Source organism: Ochotona princeps, chromosome 5 (assembly GCF_030435755.1).
Source record: "Ochotona princeps isolate mOchPri1 chromosome 5, mOchPri1.hap1, whole genome shotgun sequence".
Lineage (NCBI taxonomy): Eukaryota > Metazoa > Chordata > Mammalia > Lagomorpha > Ochotonidae > Ochotona > Ochotona princeps.
Window position 1 is genome coordinate 10889801 of NC_080836.1, and position 27819 is coordinate 10917619.

The window sequence follows — 27819 nt, forward strand, 5'->3', positions numbered from 1 at the left end:
GCTTGAGACAGACTTGAACTCATTTTTTGGAAGGCTAAGCCCATGCCCGCAGAGGAAGGCAGCGACAGTCGGCTCGCCCTCCTCTCAGCCTCACTGTGGCTCCTGCTGACAGATGGCACCGGGCATTTCATGGGCTCAGCACCTGCCCAGGTTTATGCGGCTGGCAGGTGGCAAGGCAGGGCGGCGGGTGATGGGGGGGACGCATGAGATCTGATATCACATCATTCACCTCCTACATACACTTTTTCATGGATCTTCAAAGCTAAGGAGACTAGGTCTCTCCATGTACCTTGCTCCACTGGTGGGAGTAAGGAAAAAAAATATTTAGGGGCTAGCATTGTAACACAGGAGATTGCGTCATTGCTTGCAAAGCCAGCACCCCATGTGGAGACCAATTGGAGGCCAATTGGAGGCCAATTAGAGCCCAGGCTGCTATGTATACTTTTGATCCAGCTCCCTGCTGATAGATTGGGAAAGCAGCAAAGGATGCTCTAAGTTCCTGGGTTTTTACGTGGATGCAGTGGAGCCCAGCCCAGCTCTGCCATCCACTGGACAGCAGGAACCAGACACTTCCCCAGCACAGGGAAGCGAGGGGAGCCACTGTCCCACTGCAGACAGGCTTGTGGGGGGCACTGTGCTGGCTCTGACTCTGTTCACGGCTTCTCCTAAGACTGGGACTGCCTCCTCCAGCCCTTGGCTCCTCAGCTCTGAAATAATACCACTGGTGCTTAGCTCTGGGACAGCTGAGGGTTGTGGGATGGGAACAAACATGGCACGTAGGTGGCTCTGCGAAGCCAGCCTGCTTCCCTACCCTGGGCAGGAGGAGACCGTGGTTCCCCTCCTAGCCGCAGGCCTCGCTGGCCACTCTGCCAGGGAGATTGTTGAGTTCTCTCAGCCTCACTTAGCGCCACACACCAGGTCCTGCGAGTGTCACATGAAAAAGACAAGGGGACAATAAAGACCTTTCACATCCCCCGCCCCATCTCCTGGGCCATATCCTGGCAGCTTGGGGTCCAGGGATGTGAGCTGTGAACTCCCCCCTCCAATCAGGCAGACAATTTTACCCCACCCTGGCCCCAGCTCCTGCTGCTCCATCCCACTCCACTTAACCCTGCTCCCTGCTCCGGACCACAGATTCCGCTGGTAGTTACATCATTTCCCAGGGTCTGGGTCCACCTTGAGGTGACACTGATCTCTGCAAGCAAGGGAGAAGGCAACAGCACAGTGGAGAAGTGCCCAACCAATGCTCCCCAGCCCCCAGTGCAGGGGCCAAGCCTGTTCTCAGAGCCGTGTCTCGGAGTGGCAGAGGCCTCCCCAAACCCCCACACTCATGCTTTGCTAGGTGAATGTGTGCAGAAAAGCAGCTCATGGTGCTTTGCAGCTGCTGCCAGAGTGAGCCCTGCCACAAGAGGATCCCTGTAACCTGCATCCAGGGAACATCCAGGAAACAGCTGCCCCTTCCCAACCACAGCCACTGGCACTCAAGGTTCACTGGCAACAAACACAGACGCTTTCCCCTCCCTGTTCCTGCAGGGTCAGACGCAGTAAGACACGGCCATTTCCAAAGGTGAACAGACACCACTTGAATGCAAATGCATCGGCTCTAGCGTGCCTGGCCCAGGACGGACCCTCTCCCTGGTGCTGCCTGACTTCGCTGGCTCCCCTCTGTGCTTCACTTGTCCCCATCTGTAAACGCTGCTACTGGCTTCAGCATGGTCCCTGCTCATCTCACTCCATCACAGCATAAGTGACCACCGCTCTGCTTGGCACCACCACATGGCTGCCTCCAGCCACCTTCACAGCCTCAGGGCCCCAAGTGCCCGGTGGAATGCCCTGCTTATCTCCTGGGTAGCTTTCTGTTGGGGCAAGACAGGGTCACACTGGTCTCTGGAAGCCTCAAATTCAATGTTTTTGCCCCATCGCCCGTTTCAGTTAAAATTCATGAGAAGTACTCTATGGCAGGTGGAAAAATCACCCACAAGATGTCCATATTACAAGTTCCAGGAACCTGGGCATGGTGCCTTTTATGGCAAAGAAGATGTGACTAAGCATCTGGAGACGGGAGATTGATACTATGCAGGCGGGCCCAAAAGAGTCATGAAGGGGCTTGGGAGGGGCAAGAAGGTATCAGAAGAGGAGGTGTGATGCTGGGTAAGAGGAAGACGCAATCGGCATGAGCCCAGCCCCGCTGCCCCCTGCTTTAAGTCCACTGAGACTGACTCCAGTGCTTCAAGTCACTATATGGATGGTAGCCTGTTACAGTAGTCATAGGAACTTAATGTCTTCTCTTGGAACTTCAGGGCAAAACTGGAACTCACTAGAGTGATACAAAGTCCTCTCTCTTGTCTGGCGTGGTCTGTGACAGGATCCTTTACTTTCATTCCTTACAGGTGGTGCCCTTTCACAGCTCCGAACCACAGCTGCCCTCCTCCTAGAACACCTCCCTCAACCTCTGCTTCCATGCTTGAGTCAAGAGTCAGCAAGGCAGACTGGCGCTGTGCCATAGCGAATAGAACCACCGCCTGCAATGCAAGCATCTCCATGGATGCTGGTTCAATCCTGGCTCCTCCGCTCCTGACTCCCTGCTAATGTGCTTGGGAAGGTGACAGAAGATAGCCCAAGGGCATGGGCCCCTGCATCTGCATGGGAGACCCGGAAGAAGCTCCCGACTCCCAGCTTCTACCCAGCTCAGTGCCAGCTGTTATGGCTATTTGGAGAGTGAACAAGTGAATGGAAGATCTCTCTGTTTCTTCGCCTTCTGTCTCTCTGCCTCTCTTTCAGGTAAATAAACACATGTTTTTAAAGGAGTCAGCAATGCTTCAGATCTTCTTAAATGCCACAAGGGCTAATCCCCCAGGACTGGGGCAGGCAGCTGCCAGTTGCTCCCACTGTATGACACTGGCTTGCCTTTATCATTGCCTGCTAAGAAATGTCCCGATAGAATAAAGACAGCCAGAAGGCACCGGCTCCAATTTCAAGCGAATGAGCACCCTCCATGCTGACTCTCCCACCCACTGCAACCATGAAGTTCAAATGCACAGAGGACAGCCTATCCAAATGCACTCGGAGGATATAGCAGTACATTAGAGTCTCCAGAGGACACCTGGTACCATGGCAGAGGACGGAGGACAAAACAAATTGATCAACTATCCCAGCCAATTGTTGGCAGTGAAGATCTGGGCAGACGGAGACACTAAGGTGGACTATAGCAGCCAGTGGATTTGGGAGAGATTTCATCGTGATTGGAGTGGTGAGATCGCCAGCAATTCAGGACTGTTGAACTATCAAAACCTCTTGAGAAATTCATGGTGTTATAAATTTCTATTTTTCTTCCTGTTGTTGATTTTGTATTGTCACCTTTCATTTAAGCGGGATGTGAGGTGACTGTGTCATGGAGACTGTCATGTCCAGATGTGAGGATGCGGTGCAGTGTGCATCTCTACTTCCAGACCAAAGATGGACTACTTCCATTCAGTACTGATGAAACTACTAGCTGCACCTTGACAATAGCATGCTGGACTCTCTGCCCGTGTTCATGCCCACAATGACGAACACGTTTATGAAGAGCTATGCGACAGAAATAATACCGGGGAATTCAGTGGTGGGGAGGGGACAGGGGAAATCCCAGGGCCTATGGAACTGTATCCTAGAAAGATGATACTAATTTAAAAAGAAGTTAAAATTAAAAATGTACAGTGCAGTTTTTAAGCAAACAGCAGCATTTGAGCAGGGAAGAAGAGGTGACCTCAGAGTGCCACTAGGAGAGTGTCTTTTACCTCTGATATCTCTGGATCTACAAGTGGGACAGGGACAAGCACAGGATCAGGGAAGGATCCCCAGCCCTGCATTCAGGACTGCTCTGAGTCTCTCCCTGCTCTGATGCCCCCAGGAAAATCACAGCTGAAAGTAGAAAACACTTCGCACTGAACAACAAAAACATGAGGTGTGAAAAGGAGCTGTTGTTGCTGATACCAAGGAAGTCAAAGGGAGAATCAAGGGGTAGCAGGCAGAACTCTGTCCGCCTGCCCCAAGTGTTAGGTAACTTGCACCCAGTGGGCTAATTCCTTGCAAGAGGCACCGATTACGGACTGTGTCAATGCTCACTCTACGGCAAAGGCATAATCTGGGTAGGGCAATAGCTACTAACAAAATGGAGCCATTCCTTCAGAACATTTCCAAACAGGAAACCCCAGGCCCAGATGCATCACGGATGAATTCTATCCAATGTTTGAGGACCAAACGATACCAACTCGTTCCAACCTCTTTCAGGAAACAGAAGCAGAGAGTACACTTCTTCATTCATCCAATGAGGCCAAGGTTAGGAAATAAGGGGGCAAAATGTTACAAGAAGGAAAACTAGGGGCAGCATTGCGGTGTAGTGGCTTAAGCAGCTGCCTGCAAGCTAGCATCACATATGAGTCCCTGTTGATGCACTTGGGAAAGCAGTAGAAGCTAGCCCAGGTGCTCGGGCCCTGGCACCCATGTGAGTGACCCAAATGGAATTCCCGGATCTTGGCTTCCTACTGGCCCATCCCCAGCCACTGCAGCCATTTGGGGAGTGAACCAGGTAATGGAAGATTCTCTTTTTTCCTTTCTCCTTCTATCTCTTCCTTTCTCTCTTTGGAACTCTGCCTTTCAAACAAAAACAACAAAAATAATAATAACTAGGGACCAATTTCTCTTACAAACAGAGATGCAAAATTTCTCAGCAAAATATTAGTGAATTAAATTCACTGATGGATAACAAGAAATCAGACACCATCCTAAGGGGGCTAGATCCTAGGTGTGCACGGCTGGTTCAACATTCAAAGATCAACTAATGTCATCCCTCACGGGTTAGAAAAGAAGAATTCTGTGTCTCATGGGTGCAGAAAGAACAGTTGACAAAATTCAATATCCCTGCAGGATAAAAACCCTCAGCAAGCTGGGAATAGAGGCGAACGCCTTAAATTCGATCATGAATATCTACAGAAAAATCACAGCTAACGTTACAAACACAGCTACAGAGATGACAACACACACAAATACATGTCCAACCTGTAGCCACTCAAGAAATGCAGATAATTGAAACCATAAGGGCAATGATTTAAGGAGTTTCCTGTTGCAGTGGTAACAAATTCTGACACTTGCAGCTTCGGGCAGCATACACCAATTATTTGCAGCTCTGCAGGTTAGAAGCAGAGCATGGGTCCCACTAGGCTACAGTCAAGTGGCAGCAAGGCTGGGCTCCGCTCTGGCTGGAGGCTCCAGGGAGAGTGGTCCCCGAGGCCGTAACCCAGCACCCATGTGTGGAGTCTCTCATCCTGCATCACTTTTGCTCCTCAGCCTCAGCCTCGTCTGCTCTGTTTTCAACTCATAGGGACCCTGGTGATGAAGTCAGTCCTACTGGATTGGCCAGGAACAACTTGCCTGCTCATTTAGGGTTTGTTCATCAGCAACCTCAGTTGTGTGGGGGGTAATGCTGTCATGGCACATGATGTGGGAGGAGCATCAGGGGCCCCAAGTTCCTGCCCGACACAGGAGGTTTCTGGTGAGGTAACTGCATAGCACTGCCATCCCATGCTCACTGCCCCTAGGGAGGGCTTATGTTCAGTTTGTCTGACAGCTTCAGCCAAGCTTCCTGGGATGTGTGTCTCTCTTTTCGACTTTTCAAGTTTCAACCACTCTCCACCTTTCTCTCAAAACCGTGGGGCAGGCCTAGAGCGATGGCTCAGTAGCTAAAATCCTTATCTTGCAAGTGTTGTGATCCCATATGGGTGCTGGCTTGTGTTCTGGCTGCTCCATTTCCCATCTGGCTTCCTGCTTGTGACCTGGGAAAGCAGTATAGGATGGCCCAAGGCCTTGGGACCCTGCACCCATGTGAGAGATCTGGAAGAAGCTCCTGGTTCCTGGTTTTGGATCAACTCAGCTCCGGCTGTTGCAGTCATTTTGGGAGTGAACCAACAGATGAAGGATCTTCTGTCTTTCTTTCTTTCTTGTAAATCTGATCTGCCTTTCCAGTAAAATAAATAAATAAATTTTTTTTTTTTAAAAAAAGCCCACTTGGGCATTTATGGTTAAGATACCAGTTAAGACACCCAGACCTCATGGTTGGAGTTGTAGCTCTGCTTCCAATCCCAGCTTCCTGTCAATACACAGGGGAGATAGCTGGTGACGGCTCAAGTCCTTGAGTTCCTGCCAACCCACATGGGAGGCCTGGATGAGACTCCTACTCCCTGGCTTTGGCCCAGTCATGGGGAGAGAACCTGTGATACCACTGTGTCTGGCTCTCTCCTTTTCAGAAAAAAAAAAAAAAAAAGCCTAACAAAAGCCTGTTGGCTCATTCAATAAAGTAACGTTTGATTAGTCACTGCACCTCGGGGTTCATGAGCCAACATGCCCTTTCTGTGCCGTTTCTGGGATATCTCTGAGGCACTGAGGTGAGGTGTTCTATGTGGAAAGAAAGGCACTATCAGACATCAGCATAATGGGGACGACAGAGAGATTTTAGGAGTCGCCAGCCCTGTTTGATCCTGCACCATACAAGCGTTTTCTGCTTCCTAAGTAGCCATTTTATCTAGGCATGGGCAAGGCTGCCCTGGGGTAGAGCAAGATCACCCTCCTCCTAAGTTCAAACCTGAGTATCCAGGCTGTTGCTGCAGATGCAGCACTTCGGGTCACCCCTGGACAGGTCACTGGACCCAAGAAGGCAACACATGAGGAACAGGCCCAGACATCTCAGCACTCAACAGAATGTGGTTGTCAGGAGAGCTAAGGCCGGTGTAGGAGGCAGGACTCAGAGGTAGGTAGCAGAAGAGTGTGCTGGGAGCCCAACACTGCCCAGGTTGGATGGAGCACATGCACCCCACCCCAGCCAGACACCCACACCCAAGCAAAGGACTGAGCAGTCTGATCACAGGTGGTGAACAACACAGCAAAGAACCTGGTGAGTGAGCAGGGATTGAGCAAGATACGGAAGACAACTGGGACTCGCTGTGCACAGACTCCAGTGGAGACAGGGTGAGAGCACACAATAGCTTCAGACTGTGAACCGGACACTTATTAACACTTAAAGTTCAGAGTTATCCATTTGGAAAATAATGATGATGACCAGGAAGCAGGGCAGTGATGGTACCCATCTCTTGTGGGAAAAAATGGCTTGAGGGAAAATATCCGTGATTTAACACTCTTCTGGCAACAACAAGTTTATGTTTGAAAATGGTAACAGCATTGTTAGCAGGAGGATATTGCCACATAACACAAGAAATGTCTTGCCAGCAATGAGAGTCACCTAACATCTTCTGGGCTTCCTCAGAAGGTCTTCAGGAGCCTCCATGTCCCCATAGCTGCCTTGGTCTGCCACATTCCCCTACTCCTCTAGTTCCCAACCACCTAACTTTAAAGGTTCTAGAAAACTTCCCTCGTTGGAGACACCTGTAATGATCACTGTAGCTCTCCCTGAATTCTTCCAAGTCTTAAACTAGCTGTAAATTTCCTAAGCAGGGCCGGCATTATGTCACAGCACGTTAAGCCGCTGCTTGTGATGCCAGCATCTCATATTGGAGTGCCAGCTAGTATCTCAGCTGCTCTGCCTCCAAACCAGCTCCCTGCTAATGCACCTGGGAAAGCAGTAGTGGATGCTCCCAAGTTCTACCCCCCTCCCAAGTGGGAGATCTGGATGGAATTTCTGGCTCTCGGCTTTGGCCTGGCACGGAGTTGTCTGTTGTGTCCCTTTGAGAAGTGAACCAGTGGGTGGAACATCTATTTACCTCTCTGTGTGTTTGTGTGTGTGTCACACTGTGCTCCAAATAAACAAAATCTTTAAAATTTCATAATTAAACTAGTGTTGTGGCATAGCAGGGTAAAGTCACCTTCTGTGATGCTGGCATTCCACAATGGCATTGGTTTGTACCCGGGCTGCTCTGCTTCCAATCCAACTCCTTACTAATTCACCTAAGGAAGCAGCAGGGGATGGCCCAAGAGCTTGGATCCCCATGCTCATGTGGGAGATTTAGATGAAGCTCCTGGCTTTGGTCTGGTTGGGTCCTGGCCATTGCGACCACTCAGGAAGTGAACCAGTGAATGAAACATCTCTCAGCTCTTTCAGACAAAGAAAATAAATCTTTTTAAAAACCTGACAAGATCTATACCTCTATACTCCATCCTCCCCTTAAACACACACAACCATAATCTAACCTTCACATATGCAAATATCTCCTCCTATGAGGACCAGGAACCTGACTTCCACCCTACAGGCTGTATGAGCTGTGCACATGATGAAGATGTTCAGGAAATACCAGCTAGTCGACTTGTTCCACTCCCAGGACACAAAGTCATTTAGTATAGGAAGGTGGCGCATATACCTGCTGTCACTCACGTTTACAAAAAAGATCCATGGAGCTGTAACCCACAGGTCATACAGACAATCCATTTTCCAGCAGACACTGAATGCTTCTGAATAAGTTCACAGGGTGACACAACCATCACCACTATCCATACTTAGAATATTTTTGTTCCTCCAAACAGAAAACCCCGTATTTCTCATTGTTCACTCCCACTCCTCCCAACACACACTCGCTCCCCCTTCCTCCACCTTGGGTCACAGCTAACCTGCTCTCTGAGGATTTGCCCAATCCTCATGGTTCCATCGATGGTTTCATGCATTTGTTTGCCTTGGTGAGCGCTCCTGTCACTAGGCATGATCGTCTGAGGTTCATATGCTATTGCATGTGTCATGCCTCATCCTTGTGCTGCCCCCATTCTCTCTCGGACTCCTCCCATCACATCTCCTTTCGCTGCTTTCAGTCTCTGCCTTCTCAGTGTAACAAACCACGACACTGCGTACCGCAGCTTTGTTAGGTCTTAGTGAGTGGCGGAGCACGGAGCTGGTCTCGGTGACCCCTGATTCATGAAGCCACCAGCTTCCTCCTGATCTCTCTCCGCCATTTTTAGTAATATCTGGAGAGCTCTCCAAATCAACAGTTAGACTCCTGTGGCAGAGCTGCAGGGTTCTGGGAACCTGCCTGCCTTTCCCACTGGGCAGAGCCCCTGCACCAGGGCACAGAGCTGGGCATGGATAGCTGCTTTCCTCAAGCCACGTTCCTATTCTACTGATAGGTACCAGTTAGCTTGCAGCTCCTGGTCTTCTTGGCTTGCCCTTCCTGGCATGGAACCTGAATGCTATACATAAGCTGGAGTGGGGACTCCAGCGTTCCCACTGTGCCTGGAGCAGGCTTCCACCTGTGGCAGAGGCTGAGCGTGTGGAAGCAATCCCTGACCTGTCATGAGTTACCACTCCTGCGGCAGCATGGAGATATGGGTAAGAGCTCAGCAGCCTGCTTTGCATGGGGCACAAAGAAAGCACCAGCACGGGAATGGGCAGGTTAGGGTGCTCTCTCTTCCCAACCACACTTGTTGGGGACCCTTGCCCAGGAGGAGGTGGGGCATATGGCCTCAGCTTGTGGACTGTCACCCTGCAGAGCAGGGCAGCAGTTTCTGCTGGTGCCACTGCAGGCTAATTCCCACGCATCCAGAACAGGGCACAACCTGTCATATAAACACATCAAGGTATCTTGCAGCTTACACACACACTTTATATTTAGCACGAAATTATAGGTTGCCTTATAGATTCTTTAGTTATATAACATAATGGTATACACAAAGCCCATAGCTTCATAACCCTTCTGCTGACTCTTATCCAGCCGTACATGGTGCTAAGGCAAGCCATGGTCAGAAGGAATCCTCCTTTGGCGTCTGAAGTTGGCTCTCTTCCCAGGCTGATGGCGTGTACCGGGATCCTGGGTCTCGCTTAGAGCCGCAGCTCTGGTCGGCCCAGATCAGGAGGGGAAGGAGCCAACAGACAGCCCACTGTGTTGCTAAGCCAGCATGTCCAGGGCTGCCTGCAGCAGGTGCATCAGCAGTGGGTATTTCCAATTCAGACTGAGCTTATTAGGAGATCATCCCCTAAGACAGTTGGGAGTCAGCCTCCTCTCTTTGCAAGCATCTTCTCAAGTCGTGCAATGTGATTCTGCACCATGCTTTTATTAGCCATTCTGCACGGACAAGCTATGGCTCTTTCATTTGTTGTTTCCCTTCTGGGTGACCTTGTTGGCTGAACATGGCCTTGGCAAGCCATGATGGGGACTCCGATCTGGGAGCATCCATCCGCAGGGAGCCAGGCAGCTCTGGCCTGGAACGCAAGAATCTCTGAGCTTGGGAGAGTGCCAGGCCTTTGGATATGGTCCTCCTGCTGCCAAGCCTTTGCCTGCTTCTCCTCCAGGCCTGACTCCACAGAGACCACGGCCTTAAGATAAAACAGCCTCTGTGTCTGTTGGCCCAGGCATTGGATCTCAGCACAACCTCACATCTCACACTTTATTGCACCTCCCTCTGCCCCTGCCCCATCAGCCCTTCATTTGCTGCAGAAAATGTCAGGAAATGTCCCAGCCCTGCACAGCTTCCAGACACTTCTTTCCCATGTCCTGGCTTCCCCATCCCAAGAGTCTCACCACTCACAACACACATGCTGGCTGCTTCTCTGCCTTTGGTCATGCTGTTTCTATGGTCTCGGCCGGGCTCCCTGCAAGTCTCACTTAGGTGCCTCCTCTTCCGTGAAGCCTTCTTGGAACAGTGCCCCAACAATGGGCTTCCTGCACTGCTGTGATGTGGTCTTCAGTGTCCAGCTCCCTGTAACCCCCTTCTCCTGGCTGGCAGGGTTGGGTACCACCTCCCTGGGTTCTCCAGCACCAGCCATTTCCTGGGTATGTCCCTGACTACACGGGTGATGGAGCTGCTGTCCATATGGCTGCCACGGTGGCTGTGGCTGCTGCTATTGTCAGCTCACCTATGCATGAAGCTGCTCAGACAGCACAGCATTTCTTGGCCTCTCTAAGCCTCCCAGCCCAGCGGAGAGCCTGCCCAGAGCAGGTGGTCTGCAAACTTGAAAGAGTAAGAAGTGAGAGGGGGCCAGCACCATAGCATGGTGAGTTAAGCTTCCCCCTACAGTGCTGGCATCCCATATAGGCAACAGTTCGAGTCCTGGTTTCTCCACTTCTGATTCAGCTCCCTGCTAATACACTTGGGAAAGCAGCAGTGGATGGATGGCTCAAGTGGTTAGACCCCTATACCATGTGGGAGACCCTGAAGGAACTCCAGGTTCCTATCTTAGGACTGGCTCAGCTCTGGCCTTTGCAGCCATTTGGGGAGTGAACGAGCAGATGGAAGATCTCTCTCTTTCCACCTCACTCCCATCTGTAACTATTTCAGATAAAAAGAAATAAATCTTCTAAAAAATGTGAGAATGTAAAAATAACACCTGCAACAGTAAGCTCGCCATGGATCCAAGCTTGCTCTGTGCCCTGTGCCTTTTAAACATCACTGGATCCTAAAGCGAGGCAGGTGCAATGCCCTGAATCTTTCAGATGAAGATTCTGAAGCTCCGGACAGTTGAGCGTTTTGCCCATCTGACTTTAAACCAGGTCTTCCCAATCCCCAGTTTCGGCGGATGCAAACATTAACTCGTGCTGTCTCATTTGAGCCTTACAATGTAATTAATGAATAAATTTAATAAACAAAACAAAAAAATATGTTATAAATAATATGAAAAAAAAAAGAAGAAGCCCAGGAGACTGGTGGGACGAGTTGCACAGTCCCGCGCTTCCTGCTGGCGGTGTCCTGGGAATCCCTGCCAGGGCAGGAACCCGGCTCTGGCTCACTGGTGAGCTGAGGACATTGGCAGACAGGCAGGCAGGAAATGGAGTCGGCCTGTGCCCACACCGGTGACACCATCTGCTTCTTCACATGCCCCCACAAGGCCCCAAGCTTCACCTGCTGCCTTGCCCACACCCTGGGAGTTCCCAGCCTGCCAGCCTCCAGCTCTGCCTGCAGGCCGTGGGCTTACAGCAGCACAGGTGGGGTCCTTGCTGTGCACAGCATCCTGGGAAGGATTCCACAGCCCTAACAGAGTGCACCCAGACCCTGGCTGGGAGCCTGCTCTCACCCACGTTGTCAGCCGCCCACCTTGTCCTTTCTCTGCGCAACTTTATAACACGATGGATTGATAAGGCAAGGAGTTGGCAAGGAGCCGCCTTAGGCTGCCACCCAACCACAGCTGGGCCCCACCCTGGTTGGCAGACGACACCTGTCACCAGCCACACACGTGTCCTGATTAATCAGGGCTCTCTTTGCCCTGCATTCCAGGTCACATTCCTCCCTCCCACTTCCCAGGCAAGAGAGGCTAGGGCCTGCCCCTGACCAGGGAGAAATACTTTCCCCCAATCCTCCAGCTTCAGCGTCCACTTCTGCCAGGTGCAAACCCTTCAGTGGCAGCCAGGACTCCTGGGGTTCCATCAGCACCCACCTCAAAATTTACATTTTCCTCTGCCCCAACCACCCTTTCCAAAACCCTGCAAACAGGAACCACACACATGCTGTAACAGGCAACCACACAAGACCAGGACACAGCACATGTGGGCTGGGACATCCTGCAGGTGCCAGGGGCAACAGTGTCTCTCTGGGCACACTCAGGCCAGCGGTGTCATTGGCAAGCCCTGGGAGGTCACCCTATCCAGAGGAGAGGACCAGGGACACAGCTGACACCAGTCACAGGGCTCCGTCCCTGCACGGGACATGGACGCAGCCTGACCACACACATACACACTTGTACAGAGATGCACTACAGGGCCCTGGGGGGGCTGGGCGGGGCCCCTGTAGGAGCCTCTGAGAAATCTGTGACTTCCTCCCTGGGGTGCCCGTCCAGCTCCCCTGTATATAACGGGGAGGCTCCCAACAAGGCATGCTGGCGTGAGCTAGCACTAAGGGAGCCTTCAGGGTGGTGCCTGGGTCCTGGGTCCTGGCAATGCCACGTGCTACGTTTCCTGACCACACGTGTCATCTATAACCGCTTGTTTGCTGTGCTGAAAGATGTCACTTTGGAGGGGGAAAGAAGTAACACTATGCAGCACACACACAGTGCATCTGGACACCTGTGTTCTGTGCAGCATCTGAGACTCGAGCACGGCTGCCTTCAGGTTCCATGGCATGAACAGAGAGCCCCTTGGGGTACACACCCCAGAGCAGGGGGCTGCTAGCCCTGCCAGCCTAGGGTCTCAGCACTCAGCCCTCATCGCTGTGGACAGCAAGGGGCTGACATCCACAGAAGGCAGAGAGTTCCAGTCACTTTCCCTGGGGCCCTCCGCCATGATGTTAGACACCCAGCTAGGCAGGGTGTCTGCTTCCAGCTCTCCACCCCAGCCTGTTTACTTCCCACGGGAGGCCTGACAGGTGCCTTCTTAGAGCCGGAAGCAGCTCCTGGGCCTGATGGATAGGGTGGGGGAGGGTGCTGCAGACTCAAGAGAAGGAAATGAGGAGCAGCAGGTGGCCCCCAAACTGTTCTTTCCTCCTTCTTCACGGGAAAGGCTGGCACCTGCCCAGTTCAGGACACATGGGTGAGAAATGCCTCCTCCTCACCTGGCCGGCCTCCCCATGTCTTTGAGAGGCACCTGACTCACTGGGGTGTGAGACTTGGAGTTTTCAGAGCCCACCTGGTTCTCTGAGGAGGACTCCTATTCTGCCCACCATCTCCTAGGCACTGTCTTTGGCCAAGATTGCTGGGGCACTCAGATGGCCAGCCAGTGTCCAGCCACACCACTTCAGGCCTCCCTCCAACTCTCTCAGCTCCTCACTGCTGCCTCACTCAGGCAGTGCTCTGGCTTTTTGTCCCTCCAGTGCCCCGACTATGTTATTGGATCTCTGGCTAAAACACACACAGAGGGGTGGATGTAGAGGTGTAGTGGGTAAGGCTCCCTCCACTCCGGCTTCCCATATGGGCACCCATTCAAGTTCTGGCTGCTCCACTTCCAATCCAGCTTCCTGCTAACACAACTAGGAAAGCAGCAGAGGATAGCTCAATGCTTGGGCCCCTGTACCCACGTAGGAGACTCAGAAGATCCTGACTTCAGACCAGCCTAGCCCTGGACAGTAGGGCCCATCTGGGGAGTGAGCCAGCAGATGGAAGATCTTTTTGTCTCCTCCCTCTTTCTGTAACTCTGCCTTTCAAATAAGTAAAAAAAGAATGTTTTGAAAATTTAAAAATAAGCTTATTAAAGTAGCACACACAGAGCCCCAGTTCTGGGGTTACGACGGGGTCCCCCCAGTTCACATATTGCAAGAAGAACTCCAATTTTATCCATTTCTGGCTGATGGTATTTGGAAGTGGGACTTTGGGAGATGGCTGGGGTGACCTGAGGCCAGGAGGGTGGGGACAGGTGACATCAGAGGAAGGGAAGCCTGAGCTGGCAGCCTGCTTAGTCTCACCGTGACACTCACTATTCTCCTTCCAGAGAGAGGGATATATAGAGATACCCATTTCACAGCTATGGAGATTGAGGACGGGAAGGTAAAATCATCTGGCTTTTCTGGGGCCAACTGTGAGGTCTTTATTGCTTCCCCTTCTGGCCTGCTCTGGCCTCAGACATCCATGCCCCAAGTGAACAGCAGACCAGGGGCAGGGTCCTCCTTGGTCACTAATGCCGTCCAGCTTGTCAGGTGTGGCTTAGGCGTGGAGCTGGGCTAGGAAAGGCCAGATGCCTGCAGGGAAAGTGGGGGAGGGAGGCAGCTGCTCCTGGAGGGTGGGGCTGAGCGGGGCAGGAAGGGGGCAGTGCCAGTCAGCGGCAGGTGGGGCTCTCAGCCAGGTTCAGAATCAGCCTTGGGGCTTTTCCCAGGAAACAAAATCACCTGCCCAGGTCTCCTCAGGGGCCACAGGGCTTGGGAGGGGGCAGCAGAGTTTGGAAATGTGCCCCAGTTACGTCTGGTGTAATCCCTGCATATCCAATTGCACCAGAAAGGGAAGAGCTGCCCCCACCACGCAACACGGCTCTGCCATAAAACCATGTCCCAGAACCCTAGGATGAAAACAAGCCCTGGCAGGCTCACCTCTGAGCATAGATAATGCTGCTCGCTATGCAGGCCATGCTGCAGCCAGCAGCCCCTCGTGCCAGCTGCTCCGAGCTGTGGCAACCACTCGCTCGCTCACAGTATCCACCTGATTCCTGTGCCCCAATTTCTGGAGACAGATGCCCCATCACCCACCTGTCCCTGTGCACAGCAAAGACCTGGCACCCCAAACCATCCCTCACAGGGCAGACTGGAACATCAAGCCTTGCACACCACCCTACAGAAGGATTCACAGTCCCAGCCTGCCACTACAGGGAAGGGTGCTGGCCTGGGAACAAGTAGGAGGGGGCAGTTAGGGTCATGGGCACTGACTTTTCCCAGGAGGCCACCACCTGAGATGAGTAGATTCCCCTCTCAGGTATGGGAAGTCTCAGCTGCTCCCTCACTCTGGGATGGCACAGTTCTCTCTTATGGCACGAACCACACAGGATGCCAATCAAGGTGGCACTGAGGTACTTGCCTCCCATGAGTCTTGAGCAAAGCACCTAGCCCAGGAAACCAGGATGACTTCTGCTTGGCTATAGGCATGGCCGACCTTCCACTGTCCATCTGCTGTCCCAGGCCTGGCCTGGCTCAGTGCCTGTTGATACCTAGGTAGGGGGTGCAGACTGTGAAGGACTTGCTCCCCCAGCCCCAGTAGGATTCCCATGGGTGGACGCACCTCTCTCAGAAGCTGCCCCAGACCCTCGTTTCTCCTACCTGTCACACCCATGAGCCTCTGGGACAGCATCCTCCTAGGAAGCTCCCTGTTTGCAGCATGGGTGAGGGTAGCCCCCAGCAGGAGCCACATCTCAGCACGGGGACCCTATTCTCCCAACAAACATACCTGTTGTGGGGACAAAAGATGTAGCTGTGTCCCACGGTTGCACTTGCTGCTCTTGGCTTTACTCTTATTTCACCTTCACAACCCCCTACCCCAATCCCGGAGAATGCAAGGGTTAAGGGAACTTGCATAAAAACACAGGGCTCCCCACTACAACAAGGACACTGTGAAAGTGAGTGGCCTGACAAGAAGCTGGCTCCAGGGCCCGGCGGTGTGGCCTAGCGGCTAAAGTCCTCGCCTTGAAAGCCCCGGGATCCCATATGGGCGCCGGTTCTAATCCCGGCAGCTCCACTTCCCATCCAGCTCCCTGCTTCTGGCCTGGGAAAGCAGCTGAGGACGGCCCAATGCACTGGGACACTGCACCCGGGTGGGAGACCCGGAAGAGGTTCCTGGTTCCCGGCTTCGGATCGGCGCGCATCGGCCTGTTGCGGCTCACTTGGGGAGTGAATCATCGGACGGAAGATCTTCCTCTCTCTCTCTCCTCCTCTGTGTATATCTGGCTGTAATAAAATGAATAAATCTTAAAAAAAAAAAAAGCTGGCTCCAGTCTGAACTCTGACCCACTCTGCCAGGATGTGGCTGGGCACAGTAACCATGCAGCCAAAGCCTGGAATCCCAGCAGGCCAGGGAAACCCAGCAGCATGGGGCAACCCACTTAACACTTGGACTGCACTTAACTGGGACTACTGAGCATGGTGCCATACAGGCCCCGGATGTCCCGTCTGATCACACAGCCTCCTGCCTGCAAGGTGCTTCCAACCTGACCTTGCCCAGGCTGGAGAATAAGACGGACACACAGTCAGGGTCAACTCCCCATGTGCTGGCTTTGGTGTTGTGAGGGGCAACAGGAAGCCACTCCCCTCCTTTATGCAAGGCTGGCATCTCCTGGCACATCAGGAGTGTGTCAGGACAAGAAAAGTAACTTCTGGTGGATATTCAGCCCAGCACACCAGATGTACATGGGCTCTATTCCTGGTTCCAGCTCCTGAAACCAGCGTGCTGCTGATGTGACACTGGGAGGCACCTTCTCTGATTCCTCAGCTTCTGGTTTCTGTCTAGCCCAACTCTGGCTGTTACAGGTATCTAAGGAGCGAACTAGCAGATGGGAGCTCTCTTCATGTGTCTCTCTGCCTTAACCAATCAATTAAAAAAAACCAAGCTTCTGCTGCTCTGTACACCTTGCTCTGTACACCAGGGAGCAGCCATGCGCATTGTGCATGGGCTAGGAGCTGGACTGATGCACCTTCTGAGGTCCTTGAGCCAGGGTGGGGGGTAATAAGGGCTCATGGTACGGGCAGAGCTGTAAGGCCAGCTGCTGCACCTGTGGACACAAGAGAGAGCTGGAGTTGGGTGTGTGAGGGCAGGGAGCCCCAGACAGCCAGCACTGTGGGCCTCCCCAGACCGGGCTGCTGCACCTGCTGGCGTACAAGAGCCAGAATCGACAGCCATCCCAGCTGGTGGCCTGAGCACATGGCCTACCTGAGTCAAGCATCAGCACCCGCTGTTGGGGGCCAGGAGTGGGGGAACAGTGGCTTTTTTTTTTTTAAATAGTATACACTTTTTTTTTAAGATTTATTTTATTTTAAAGTCAGATATACTGAGAGGAGGAGAGATAGAGAGGAAGTGGAGCTGCCAGGATTAGAACCAGCAGCCATATGGGATCAAGGCGAGGACCTTAGCCACTAGGCCACGCTGCCGAGCCCCAACAGCGGCTTTTGATGTTAGCAAGCAGCATCTAATCTCACTTACAGTGGCCCCAGATGTGTTAGAGTCTCTGATCGCAGGGACCAGAACCCGTGCATGGGATGGTCTGGCTTCGACACACCACTTATATCACTGGCTTCTTTACAAAGAAGCCAACAACATCTCAGAGTGAAGATGAAGATGTGGGAGACACAGCCAAGGAGAATGAATGGAAATTTTCCAGCCTGTGAGAGGGATCCATTAGATGAGACCAAAAGTCCTGCCAGGCCTTCAGCTGCTGAGTCAAAATTGGAAGCCTCCGCTCTGACAACCCAAGAGGTGAAAAACCCAAAAATACAAATGCTAAGCATCCTTCAGCCACGAGGAACATCAGTCTACAAGCCCCAACTTCTTAGATTTCACCAGATAACCAAGGTGGAGAGACTGCTCAGCAGAACCTCCAACAAACCTCCATGTGGACACAGATGCTAAGAGCAGTGGGTGGGACGGAGCAGATTCAGAAAAAAAAAAGGGAAGGTGGAAGCTGGAAGTAATTCATTATTTATAACACAGAGATGATATGAAATGTTAACCAGAAAAGCTGGGGTGGGGGGTTTGCAGGAACTCTGTACTACTTCACAACTTTTGTACATTTAAAGCTTGCTAGTGTCAGTAAGTTTAGCGGGGATTCCTGCAGCAGAGAGCGTTAAGAAGGGGTAGCTGAGAGAAGAAGGCATTTCAGGAGACTTGCTGGAAGAGGCATCACTATGTCCTGAAGGACAAACAGGGCGGTACAGTGGGGAGACACCCCATGGCACCCTGGGAGCATGAGAACTTCCAGTCCCTGACCAAATGAAGGACTTCAGAGTCTCCTAGGCAGCACATTGTGTCTCCTGCACCCCAACCAAGGGCTCAGATGGGGTGCCCAGGAGAAGCTGGAGCCAGGCAGAGGACACCATGGCAACAGCACTCAGGGCTGGAGGACTCACATGAAGAGACAGAGTAGCCTTCCTCCAAGAGCAAAGACCCGTAGGATTCCTGAGCCCAGCACACACTTAGGACCAGTTCTCCTTGTACCCACCCCTAGATAGATGGGTCCAGTGTGGCCATGGGAACTCATGACAAAGATGAGGTTCACATGCCAGCCAATGATGACTGTGCCAACACATGCCAACAGAAACCTGTGGGATGGATTCAAGGAACATAACTCAAAGGCAAGATGAATGGCCACGCTGGGTGTAGCCGGCGGCTGGGATACAACCCGGAAGGTGATGTGTTGGCTGACAGAAGGCTCAACTAGAGAGGAAACCAGACTGTGGAGCCAAGGACTCCTTGTTGCTTGAAGAGAGGACACAGTGCTGGCATTGCACTGTCCAAGAACTGTCCAAACCATGCCCCAGGAGAGCCTCACCCCATGACACGGGGGAGACCGACGCCTTGGAAGGTTACTGTGGACACTGTGTCAGCCAGCTGCAGCTGCCGGTGGGAGACCCACCTATGGGTGGGCATTCCACAGGTTGGAATGGCGGCGCGGGCACTACAAAAGACAAGCAGCATTCAAGTACCTGAGCCCACAGTGGCATGACAATGATCTGACACTACCAAATCACTCATGGGGCCACCAGGACTGAAGCCCATGGGGTCCTGTTAGGTACAAGCAAAAAAAACAAAAACAAAAACAAAAACAAAAACAAAAACAAAAACAAAACAAAACAAAGACTAGACCTGCTACCTGCTACACAGAAGTTCTGTGAGCACTTAGTGCAACACCTGGCATGTAACAGATACCTGGAAGTGCTGGACACCACAGTGCACTCCTGAGTATCCAGCACACACACACACACACACACACACACACACACACACACAGAGTGAGAGAGAGGGAGAGAGAGGGAGAGAGAGAGGGAGGGAGAGAGAGAGAGAGAGAGAGAGGTGGGGGTCTCAGGGATGAGCAAGAAACGCCACACTGATTCCTGATCCACCACAGGGAGACCTCCACAGCAGAACAGCTAACTGGAAGTCTCTGGAACCCCATCAAACTTCCATCATCAACAAGACCTTCACTCTTGGGTATCAGCAAACTATCCAGCTAGAAGAGACATCCCCACTGCCTCCATACTTCAACCTGCTGGCTCAGCTTGTTTGGGAGACACAGGGCCTTGAACCTCAGTGGACCGCGGAAGAGTCTTGTGTGGTCACTCTTGACACTTGCACGGAACCACAGGCAACCTCCTGGTGGGACCAGAACTGTCAGAATGTTCCTGGACACGAATACAAAGCTTTGCATTTGGCAAAAACTCTGTCGTGTGTGTGTGTGTGTGTGTGTGTGCGCGCGCGCGCGTGTGCGCTTCCTGCCCAGCGTTTCAGGATCAGCAGAAGCAGGGCGCTTTTTCTATGTTGGGGGGACACTAAGTCTCCACCACAGACCTCCACTCACTGACTCTGAGCTTTAAGACAGTCAGCAGGGACCGTGGATCTGACTTTCTGTCCCACAGGACCTGGTGTGACTGTCAGGCTGACAGGTACAGTAAAACTGCAGGATTCCCTTGATGCATGGATGCTTGTGGATCAGTCTTTGGCTCCCGTTCTATGGAGACGGGGGCGGATGGGTCGGGTGGGAGGTTTTCACTGAGGTCTACAGGCAGACATTCTGGAACATTCTGGAACAGGTCTTGGAGAACCAAAGATCTGTACCTTGGTACAGGCACTGCTCTGGGTTTTTGAGGCAACCATTCCTCCCCACCTTGAGTGAACCACTCCAGCTCTGGGCGGCATGCTCTAAGTGGCAAGTGCAGGCTCTCTGGTTGGCCCACCTGCACCAGGAACTGCCCCAGCACATGGCCTTCATTCCCCAATGTGCCCCTCATGTCCACTCCCCACAAAGCAGACTAGGACACCCTACAGAGGCTCCAAGCTGTCCCATCACCAGGGGCCTGAGACACTGTCTTCTCCCAGGCTGTTGATGTGTCAGTGGAACCCCAAGAAGCTGAGGCTCCCAAAATGGAGTGGGCATTCCGGGCCCTAGCCATGTGTCCACCTCAGGTGGTCCACACAGGCCCAGACCCAGGAGGCACCAGCAGGTGGCTCCCTTGATACAGCCCACAGGACTTACAGGAGGATGGACAAGTATGAACTGTGCCTACCAGGTGGCTAAGCAGGACACACTTGCACAGCTACAAAGAGGGCTGCTGCTGAGGCCCTCGGCGCCTCTGCCATGGATGGGTCTCCAAGAGGCCTTTGGTGTGCACAGTGGGACCTGAGGGGGTCCCAGGACCTACAGGGACAGGATGCAGGTACCAGTGGCTGGGGCCCAGAGGCACCAAATAGGAGCTGTCACTCAGAACAGTAGGAAATAAGAGGACTGTGTCTACAGTGGGCATACCTTCCTAAAGGCCCCATTGCCCAGGGAAACCTGCCCGCAGGTGGGACAAGATGGCTGCCCAGGAATATCCAGTAGCTTCTCCTCTCTGCTACCTGACCTTCTGTGCACACCCCCGGCCCCGGGCCATTTGCTGCCGGCTGCTGTGGGTGGGAGAGAGTCAGGGTCTGGGGGCCACCCTTTGGTAGATACTTGCGTGTTTTTCTCAACAGGTCCTTCAGGCTAGCCCTGGGGGCATGAGGCTGTCCCGCAGTTGTTGAAAGGGGTCAACACAGATGAAGTGCTGAAGGAATCGCCCCAGCACTGCAGTTTCTTAAGCAGGGCTACAGAAGCCCTAGCTTTCGCCCTCTTCAGTCACTCAACACAAGTTGTCCCTGGAAAGCTCCTTTCCCGCCTGGCCCTGCTCTGCCAGTTGGTGTTGGTGTGTACCGCACGCAATCACTCCCGCGCACAGAGAGGGTCATAGCTGAACTTCTCAGGGCCAGCTGAGGGACAGGCTGAGGGCAGAGCTCCTGTGGTCCGCCTTGGGTTACCTGAGTCACCCGCGCCCAGCTTACCGGCCAGTCTGCACCGGCAGGAGGAACTGGCCGCGCACAGGGCTTCCTCCCTGAGTTCGCCCTGCCGGGAGCTCTCCACGTCCTCCTCGCACAGTCAGTGCCCACCTGCGCCCTGCAGGGCACCCCCATCTCTCCCACGTCACCGCTCACCTGGGGAAGCGGAGCGTGGCCGTCGGTAACCGGCCTCTTCTCTGACAGTGCCCCGGGAACCACAGCCCACTTTGCAGGGCCGTGGCGTCTCCGCTGACTCTCAGACGGGCTAGTAGCTAGTAAGAGCTCAGGCCTGACGAGGGATGGTACCCCGGACAGGCGCGGGGTCTCTAACAGCGCCAGCTACGGATGTAGGGGTGGCCGCGGCTTGGACACCCCTACCTCGTCCCCCTGCCACTATCCCACTACTCCCACGGGTGATAATAAAGACAGCAACACTTCCTGGGCACCTCCTGGGCCGGGCATCAGCCCCCCTTTCCGGAACCGGCGGCCCCGAGCCGAGCTATCGAAGCTGCGAGTGCCCGGGGAGGCTGCCACGCCAGGGCCACGGGTCAAGTCCGGTTTCTGACAGGACACAGCTCCTTCTGGACAACCACGGCGGTCGCCGCCTGAGGGTCGGAAAGTTTGGCCGCGAGCGGGAGCGGGTGCCGGCGCCGTTGCTGGGGCAACGACCCAGGACGCGACGGCGCGCGCCAGGCTCGCCTCCACCCCGGAGGCCGGAGGTCCCGAGACGAGGGCTCTCACCTTGAAGAAGCTCCGGAGAAAGTGCAAGACGCTGAGCATGGTGGCTACTGGGGCGCCCGGAGCCCGCCTGCAGAGCTCGGGCCGCGCCGCCAAACCGGGCTCCTCCTGCTCCGCCCGCGCTCCGCCCCGGGGCCCGCCCCGACAGCCTGGCGCCCCGCCTCCCCGAGGCCCGAGCTCCGCGGGGAAACGCGTCCAGGCACGCACGGCCAGGCACGCACGGAAACGCCCCGCAGCGCACGGTTTTCGGAGGGAAACCACAGGTGCATCTCACGCAACACAGCTAGCATCCAGGCATAGCGCACCCCAAAGCCTGTGCCAGGCACCCGAGTGCCCAACACTCCCCGGGGGCTTTCAGGACACGGCTTGACCGGTGTCCAAAGACACAGCACAGAGTCCACTGGACTTGTGCACCCGCCAGCCAAATCTCCGTGCACGGCTCCCCCTCTTTCCCTCCCTACCTGTGCAGGTGTGTGAACCCTCGCTCAGGTGCCTGCGCAGGAGAGCAGCTGTTTCCCGGCAGAAAAAGTCTTGGCGGCTTGCTCAGTGGTGTGGAAAGAGGTAGGGACTTCCCAGGGTACATTTTAGCTGGTCCCTGGGGCTACGCTATGTATTTATTATTTTAACATTTATTTATTTAAGTGATTGAAAGGCAGAGTTAATTTATGTAATTGAAAGGAGAGGGTGAGGGGGAGAGAGAGAGAGATGTTTCTTGTGCTGGTTCACTCCCCAGATGGTCACAATGGCCAGAGCTGAGCGGATCTGAAGCCAAGAGCCTGGAGCTTCTTGCAGGTCCCACGTGGGTGCGGGGGCCCAAGCACTTGAGACATCCTCCATACTTTCTCAGGCAGAAGTTTGCCTCACAGTCACGGCTTCAACCACACTATTTTCAATGGGGGGGAAAAGTTTCCATTTTAGTTTCTTTTAAAATCAGAATAAAACAGCAGAGTGCATTCATAACATTACTAACAATGAAACTATCCTAGTTTATTTGTCTTCGTATCAACACAGACATAAAACACAATTTCTTCTTCTTAAAGATCTATTTGTATTTGAAACTCAGGGAAAAAGAGACATCTTTCATCTGCTGGTTCACTCCCTAAATGGCTGCAATGGCCAGAGTTGGGCCAGTCCAAAGCCAGAGCATTTTCCAGGTCTCCTGTGTAGGTGTAGGGGCCCAAGCGCTTGGGCCATCTTCCACTGCTTTCTCAGGCCATTAGCAAGGAGCTAGAGTGGAAGTGGAGTAGATAGGACACAAACCCGTACATCTATGGGATGTTATGCCACAGACCGGGCCCCATAAAATACACTTTTAAATGTTTAACTTTGATGCAGGAAGGGGCCCTTAAAGACAGGTGCTGGGGACTGTGTGCATTTCAGTGCAGTAGGGAGAGGGGAAGCTGTGTCCAGCATGGCTTGACACAGGACATTCTCTCCCCTCACACACCACCCTGCGAGAAGCCAGGCCGGTGCAGAAAGCCTGGGAAATGGGTGCCCAGAGTTTTGGGGATCCAAGAGCCACCAAGAGACCTCGGAGAGTTCTGTGCCTGCAGCCCCACCCTGGGAGTCCCCAGGCCGGTATATCCCTGCTGGAAGTGCCAGGTGCTGGGAGGAAAGACATGGAGATCCAAACTCATCGACTTCTGTCAGGCCTGTGTTCAACCCAGGAGATTCCTGCCAGGCTGGGTTGTCAGAAGAGTGAGGGCTTCCATGGCTCAAGTCCTTGGGCACCTGCACCCACGTGGGGGACCCAGAAGAGGCTCCTGGCTTCAGATCAGCTGAGCTCCAGCCATGGAGACCATGTGGGGAGTGAAGCAACGAATGGTGGATTTCTCTGAGGCCCCCTCTCTCTGTGTGTAACTCTGTTAGGTAAACAAATCAATTGATTCGAGAGTCAACAAGGCTTCCAACTGTCTTATCTGTCCCTCTCTCTTCTCTGTGAATCTGTTTTTACTAATAAAATAAATAAATAAATAAATCTTTTTTTAAAAAGAGGGGGAGAGCTTTGATGAAATTTCAACTAAAACTGCCTCCCTCTGCTTGGAAGACTTGAAGTACTAAGTCTTGGTGGGGGAGGGGCAAGGAGAAGATCTGCAACCCCCATGGTCACCCCGTGCCCTCTGATCTGGATTCCCTATAAGACAGCCAACAGGCCCTAGAACCTGGGATGCTTAGGCCCCCAGGTGCAGATCAACCTGCCAGGTAGGCCCACTCCAAGGTGTCTGGAGAGGTTGTCTCTTATTTTAACAGAGGCTCCAGAGAACCTCTGGTCCAGAGAGGAAAGACGGGCTGGTCTCATGGTTTCCCAACCATGCCGAATGATCCCAGCAGTGGTCCCATCTGCTCACTGCCTTGCCATAACTCAGCCTCGTGTCAGCCATGGGGGAACACGGCAGCTTGCAGTGCACAGAGGGAGGTGGGACTGACTGGTAGCCAGGGCCACTGTCAAGGCAGCTAGCACCCTCGCCCGCTGCTGGTACCTCCAGGGCCTAAAGCTGCAGGGGTATGCATTTATTGGGAAGGGCTTCATGGGACAGAGTGCTGACCACCGAGGCCAGGCCAGGCAGGACAGCAGCCCAGGGACTGGCAGAGTGGGCAGCACAGGCCATCAGCGCCAGGGAGATTTGGGCTTGATACCCCAGAGCCCAGGATTTGCACCCCAGAGCCCGTGTGCTCCCTCTTGGGTGGCTGACCTCACCCTCACCTATAACAGCTGAGTCCTCTCCTGCCTGGGATGATGAACCAGCCTGATCCCCTCCTGGAGGGCAGGAGATGGAGCAGACCAGCCATCATATCTAGGACCACCCCCACCACCAAACGCCTGGGTGGCAGCCAGTACTGCCTCCTTGCCTCCTTGTCTCTTCTCTCTCTCTCCACCCCACTCCCCACATCTGCATGGAGGCAGGGCCAAACGGAGGCTGCAGTGGGCCGAGAGGCAGAGGTCCCAGAGGGTCAAGAGCCTGGTTCTGCCGCTTGCTCCTGTACCTCAGTGTTCTCCTCCGAGAAATGGGCTGTCAGGAGTACCATCTCTCAAGACTGCTTTCCATGCAGCCCTGACATTTGATGGCATGCTCATTGGGGCTTCCTTCCTGACATCAGTGGGAGAGCCAGATGTTCCGAGGCAGAGAGGCCAACAGAGATGTCCCGTGCACAGCTGCATTCCTGCCCTCCAGGATCCGTGTTAGCAGGACTTGAATCCAGGCCCTCCCGTATAGGATGCAGACACCTCGAGCAGGATCTAAAATGCCATCCCAACCTTTCCGTCCCCAGCTGTTTCCATTAGTATCCAACACTGCCCCCTTGTTGGGCACCTTTGAGGGTTGAGTGGCGTCAGTCTGCAGCCAGTAACATGCACATGAGTGCTGCTACTCAGCAAGGCTGGTGGGAGGAGGAGCCTTCTGAGTCAGCAGTCTCCCCACTGGCTGCCTTCCACCATGTTATGACTCAGCAAATGGGCCCACGCCAGACGCCAGCCCCATGCCCTCCAACCTCCCAGATATGACAGCTGTTCTGTTCCATCTCCTGCCCTCCAGGAGGGGGTCAGGCTGGCTCCTCATCCCAGGCAGGAGAGAACTCAGAGCCATGAGCCAAATAAACCACTATTTCTGAGGTTTTTTTTTTTTAATCTGTGGATTGGAAAGGCAGTCACAGACAGAACAGGGGAGACGGAGCTGGAAAAAGAGATCTTCCAACTATTGATTCACTAGCCAAATAACTGCAGAGGCAGGAGAGCTGGGCTGCACTGAAGCCAGGAGCCTGGAGCTCCATCTGGGTCTCCCATGTAGGTGCAGGGGTCCAAGCCATCCTCTGCTATTTTCCTAGGTGCATTAGCAGGGAGCTGAATCAGAAGTGGAACAGCTGGGATTTGAACCGGTGCATATATGAGTTGCTGGCATGACAGGCTAAGGTTTAACCCACTGGGCCACCCCCTATAAACTTGTATCCTGTCTAACAACTAGGCTGGTAGGGGTGTGGCGGCCACTGCTTTCCAAGGGCTAGACAGAGCAGAGGGGGCATTGCCTTTAGAGACCACCATCCTGGCTGCCTTAGGCAGGGCTGGCTGCCACCAGGGTAGAATGGGGTGGCTTTGAGCCTAGAGAGAGGGAGGGTTTGGCGACAATGAACCCTGCTCACTGCATAAATGGAGTCTCCCATCTCTGGCCCCGCCAAGACCCACTGGACTCAGCCAAGCCTCTGTGTGGCTCCCTGCGGGTGTGACTCACAGAGCATGCTCAATTTGCTCAGTGCCCTCAAAGAAAGGCGTCAGTGAGTCCCTGGTCGGTGCAGTGCAGGCCATCAATTGTTTCTCACAAAAAGGCAAGAAAAGGAAAAGGAATGAAAAGCAAGTGAGGAGAGGCGCAGTCTGAGAACAAGGAAGACCTTCTCTGCTGCCTTTGCTGCTGGAACCCCCAGCAAGGAAGGAGGCTGCCACAGGGAGCCCCCAAAACCCTACACTGTTCATGCAGCCCCTCTTCACCCTGCCCTTTATACCCCCTGCCCCCCATCCTGTCCCCAGAAGCTATGAGGGTGGGGACCGTGCAGGAGGAGCACTGCATGGGGAGACGCCCGTGTTCAGGCCAGGGTGGAAGCGAGAAAGCTTCCAGAGTGCAGGCCAGGAGTGGATTTTTTTTTTTTTTTTTTTTTGCCTTCAGGGCTGCTGCTCACTGCGCATGTCCCTGTCCCCCTCTCCCCCCACCCCACCCCGCTCCTCCAGCTACTCTGGTGGAGGCTGCCGCCGCCAGGCAAGCTGGGGTGAGTCCTCAGGGCCTTGCCTCTGCCTCCCCCGCAGCAGCCTCCAGCAGGTCCTTGGTATCGCTTTACTAGATCTGAGGATTCAGCTGACTTAGCTTTAGCCAGGACAGAAGACCGTGACTAGAGTGTTCCTGATTTGGAGCTGAGCGCAGCTCTGGGCAAGGATCCCAAGCTGGCAAAACGTACACAGGCACAAGGTGCCAGGCATCACCCCCTCCCCACCCCAACCCTTGCCCAAGGGAGTACATGGGGCTCCGACCCTGGTGTGTGGCTGCTTGGAAACTCCCTAAGGCTGTATCGTCTGCAAAGTTGGACTTTCATCTCCTGTCTTCCTGGGCCGCCACCAGCCTGGCCAGGTGGGTCCATGCGGTGTGGTGGTGACAAGCAGCTCAGCTGAGCTGGGTTCCTCCAGTGGCTGACCCAGGGGTGGACGGCTATGATGAGTGAATGAAGCACAGACAGTTGGCCCTGATCCTTCCCTTTCTGGCACCTGCTGTCAGGGGTTACCTTTGGGGTTTTTCTCTTCTTTTTGCATGTCTTTGTGTGTGCGCTTTGCGTTCATTGTTGTTTTGCTTTAGATTTCCTTATTTGAAAGGTGGACTTAACAGAGAGATAGGCGGGGAGTTGGGGGGAGGGGTTAACTTTCCATCTGCTGGGATGGTCAAGGCTGGGCAAGGCCAAGTTTAGGAACATGGAGCTTCATCTGGGTCCTTGATATGGGTGGCAGGAGCTCAAGCACTTGGGTCATCTTCTATTGTTTTCCCCCTCTGTGGAGGTGGGATCCTGTATGTGCCAGGCAGGTATATCCCAGCAGCTGAGTGACCTGGGGCTCTCCCTCAGGGACCTTCTGCCACCCAGGATCACTGCCCTCTGCACTGAGCCCAGCACACATGAGAGGCAATAAAGAAGTGATTGCATGAAGTCCTAGGCCCGGGGAACTTCTGGTGTCCTACTACCAAAAA

General features: G+C 53.6%; 1 protein-coding gene across 1 annotated transcript in view; it reads right to left on the minus strand.

Annotated features, from left to right (window-relative positions):
* LOC131480291 (uncharacterized) overlaps nucleotides 1–22208 on the minus strand; it is a 107863-nt gene extending 85655 nt beyond the window's left edge. Inside the window, exon 1 of the mRNA XM_058664178.1 lies at nucleotides 22109–22208. Within this exon, the coding sequence (XP_058520161.1) occupies nucleotides 22109–22147 (39 nt within the window). The 5' untranslated portion in view covers nucleotides 22148–22208. The remainder of the gene's footprint in view (nucleotides 1–22108) is intronic.
* Nucleotides 22209–27819: the final 5611 nt, after the last annotated feature.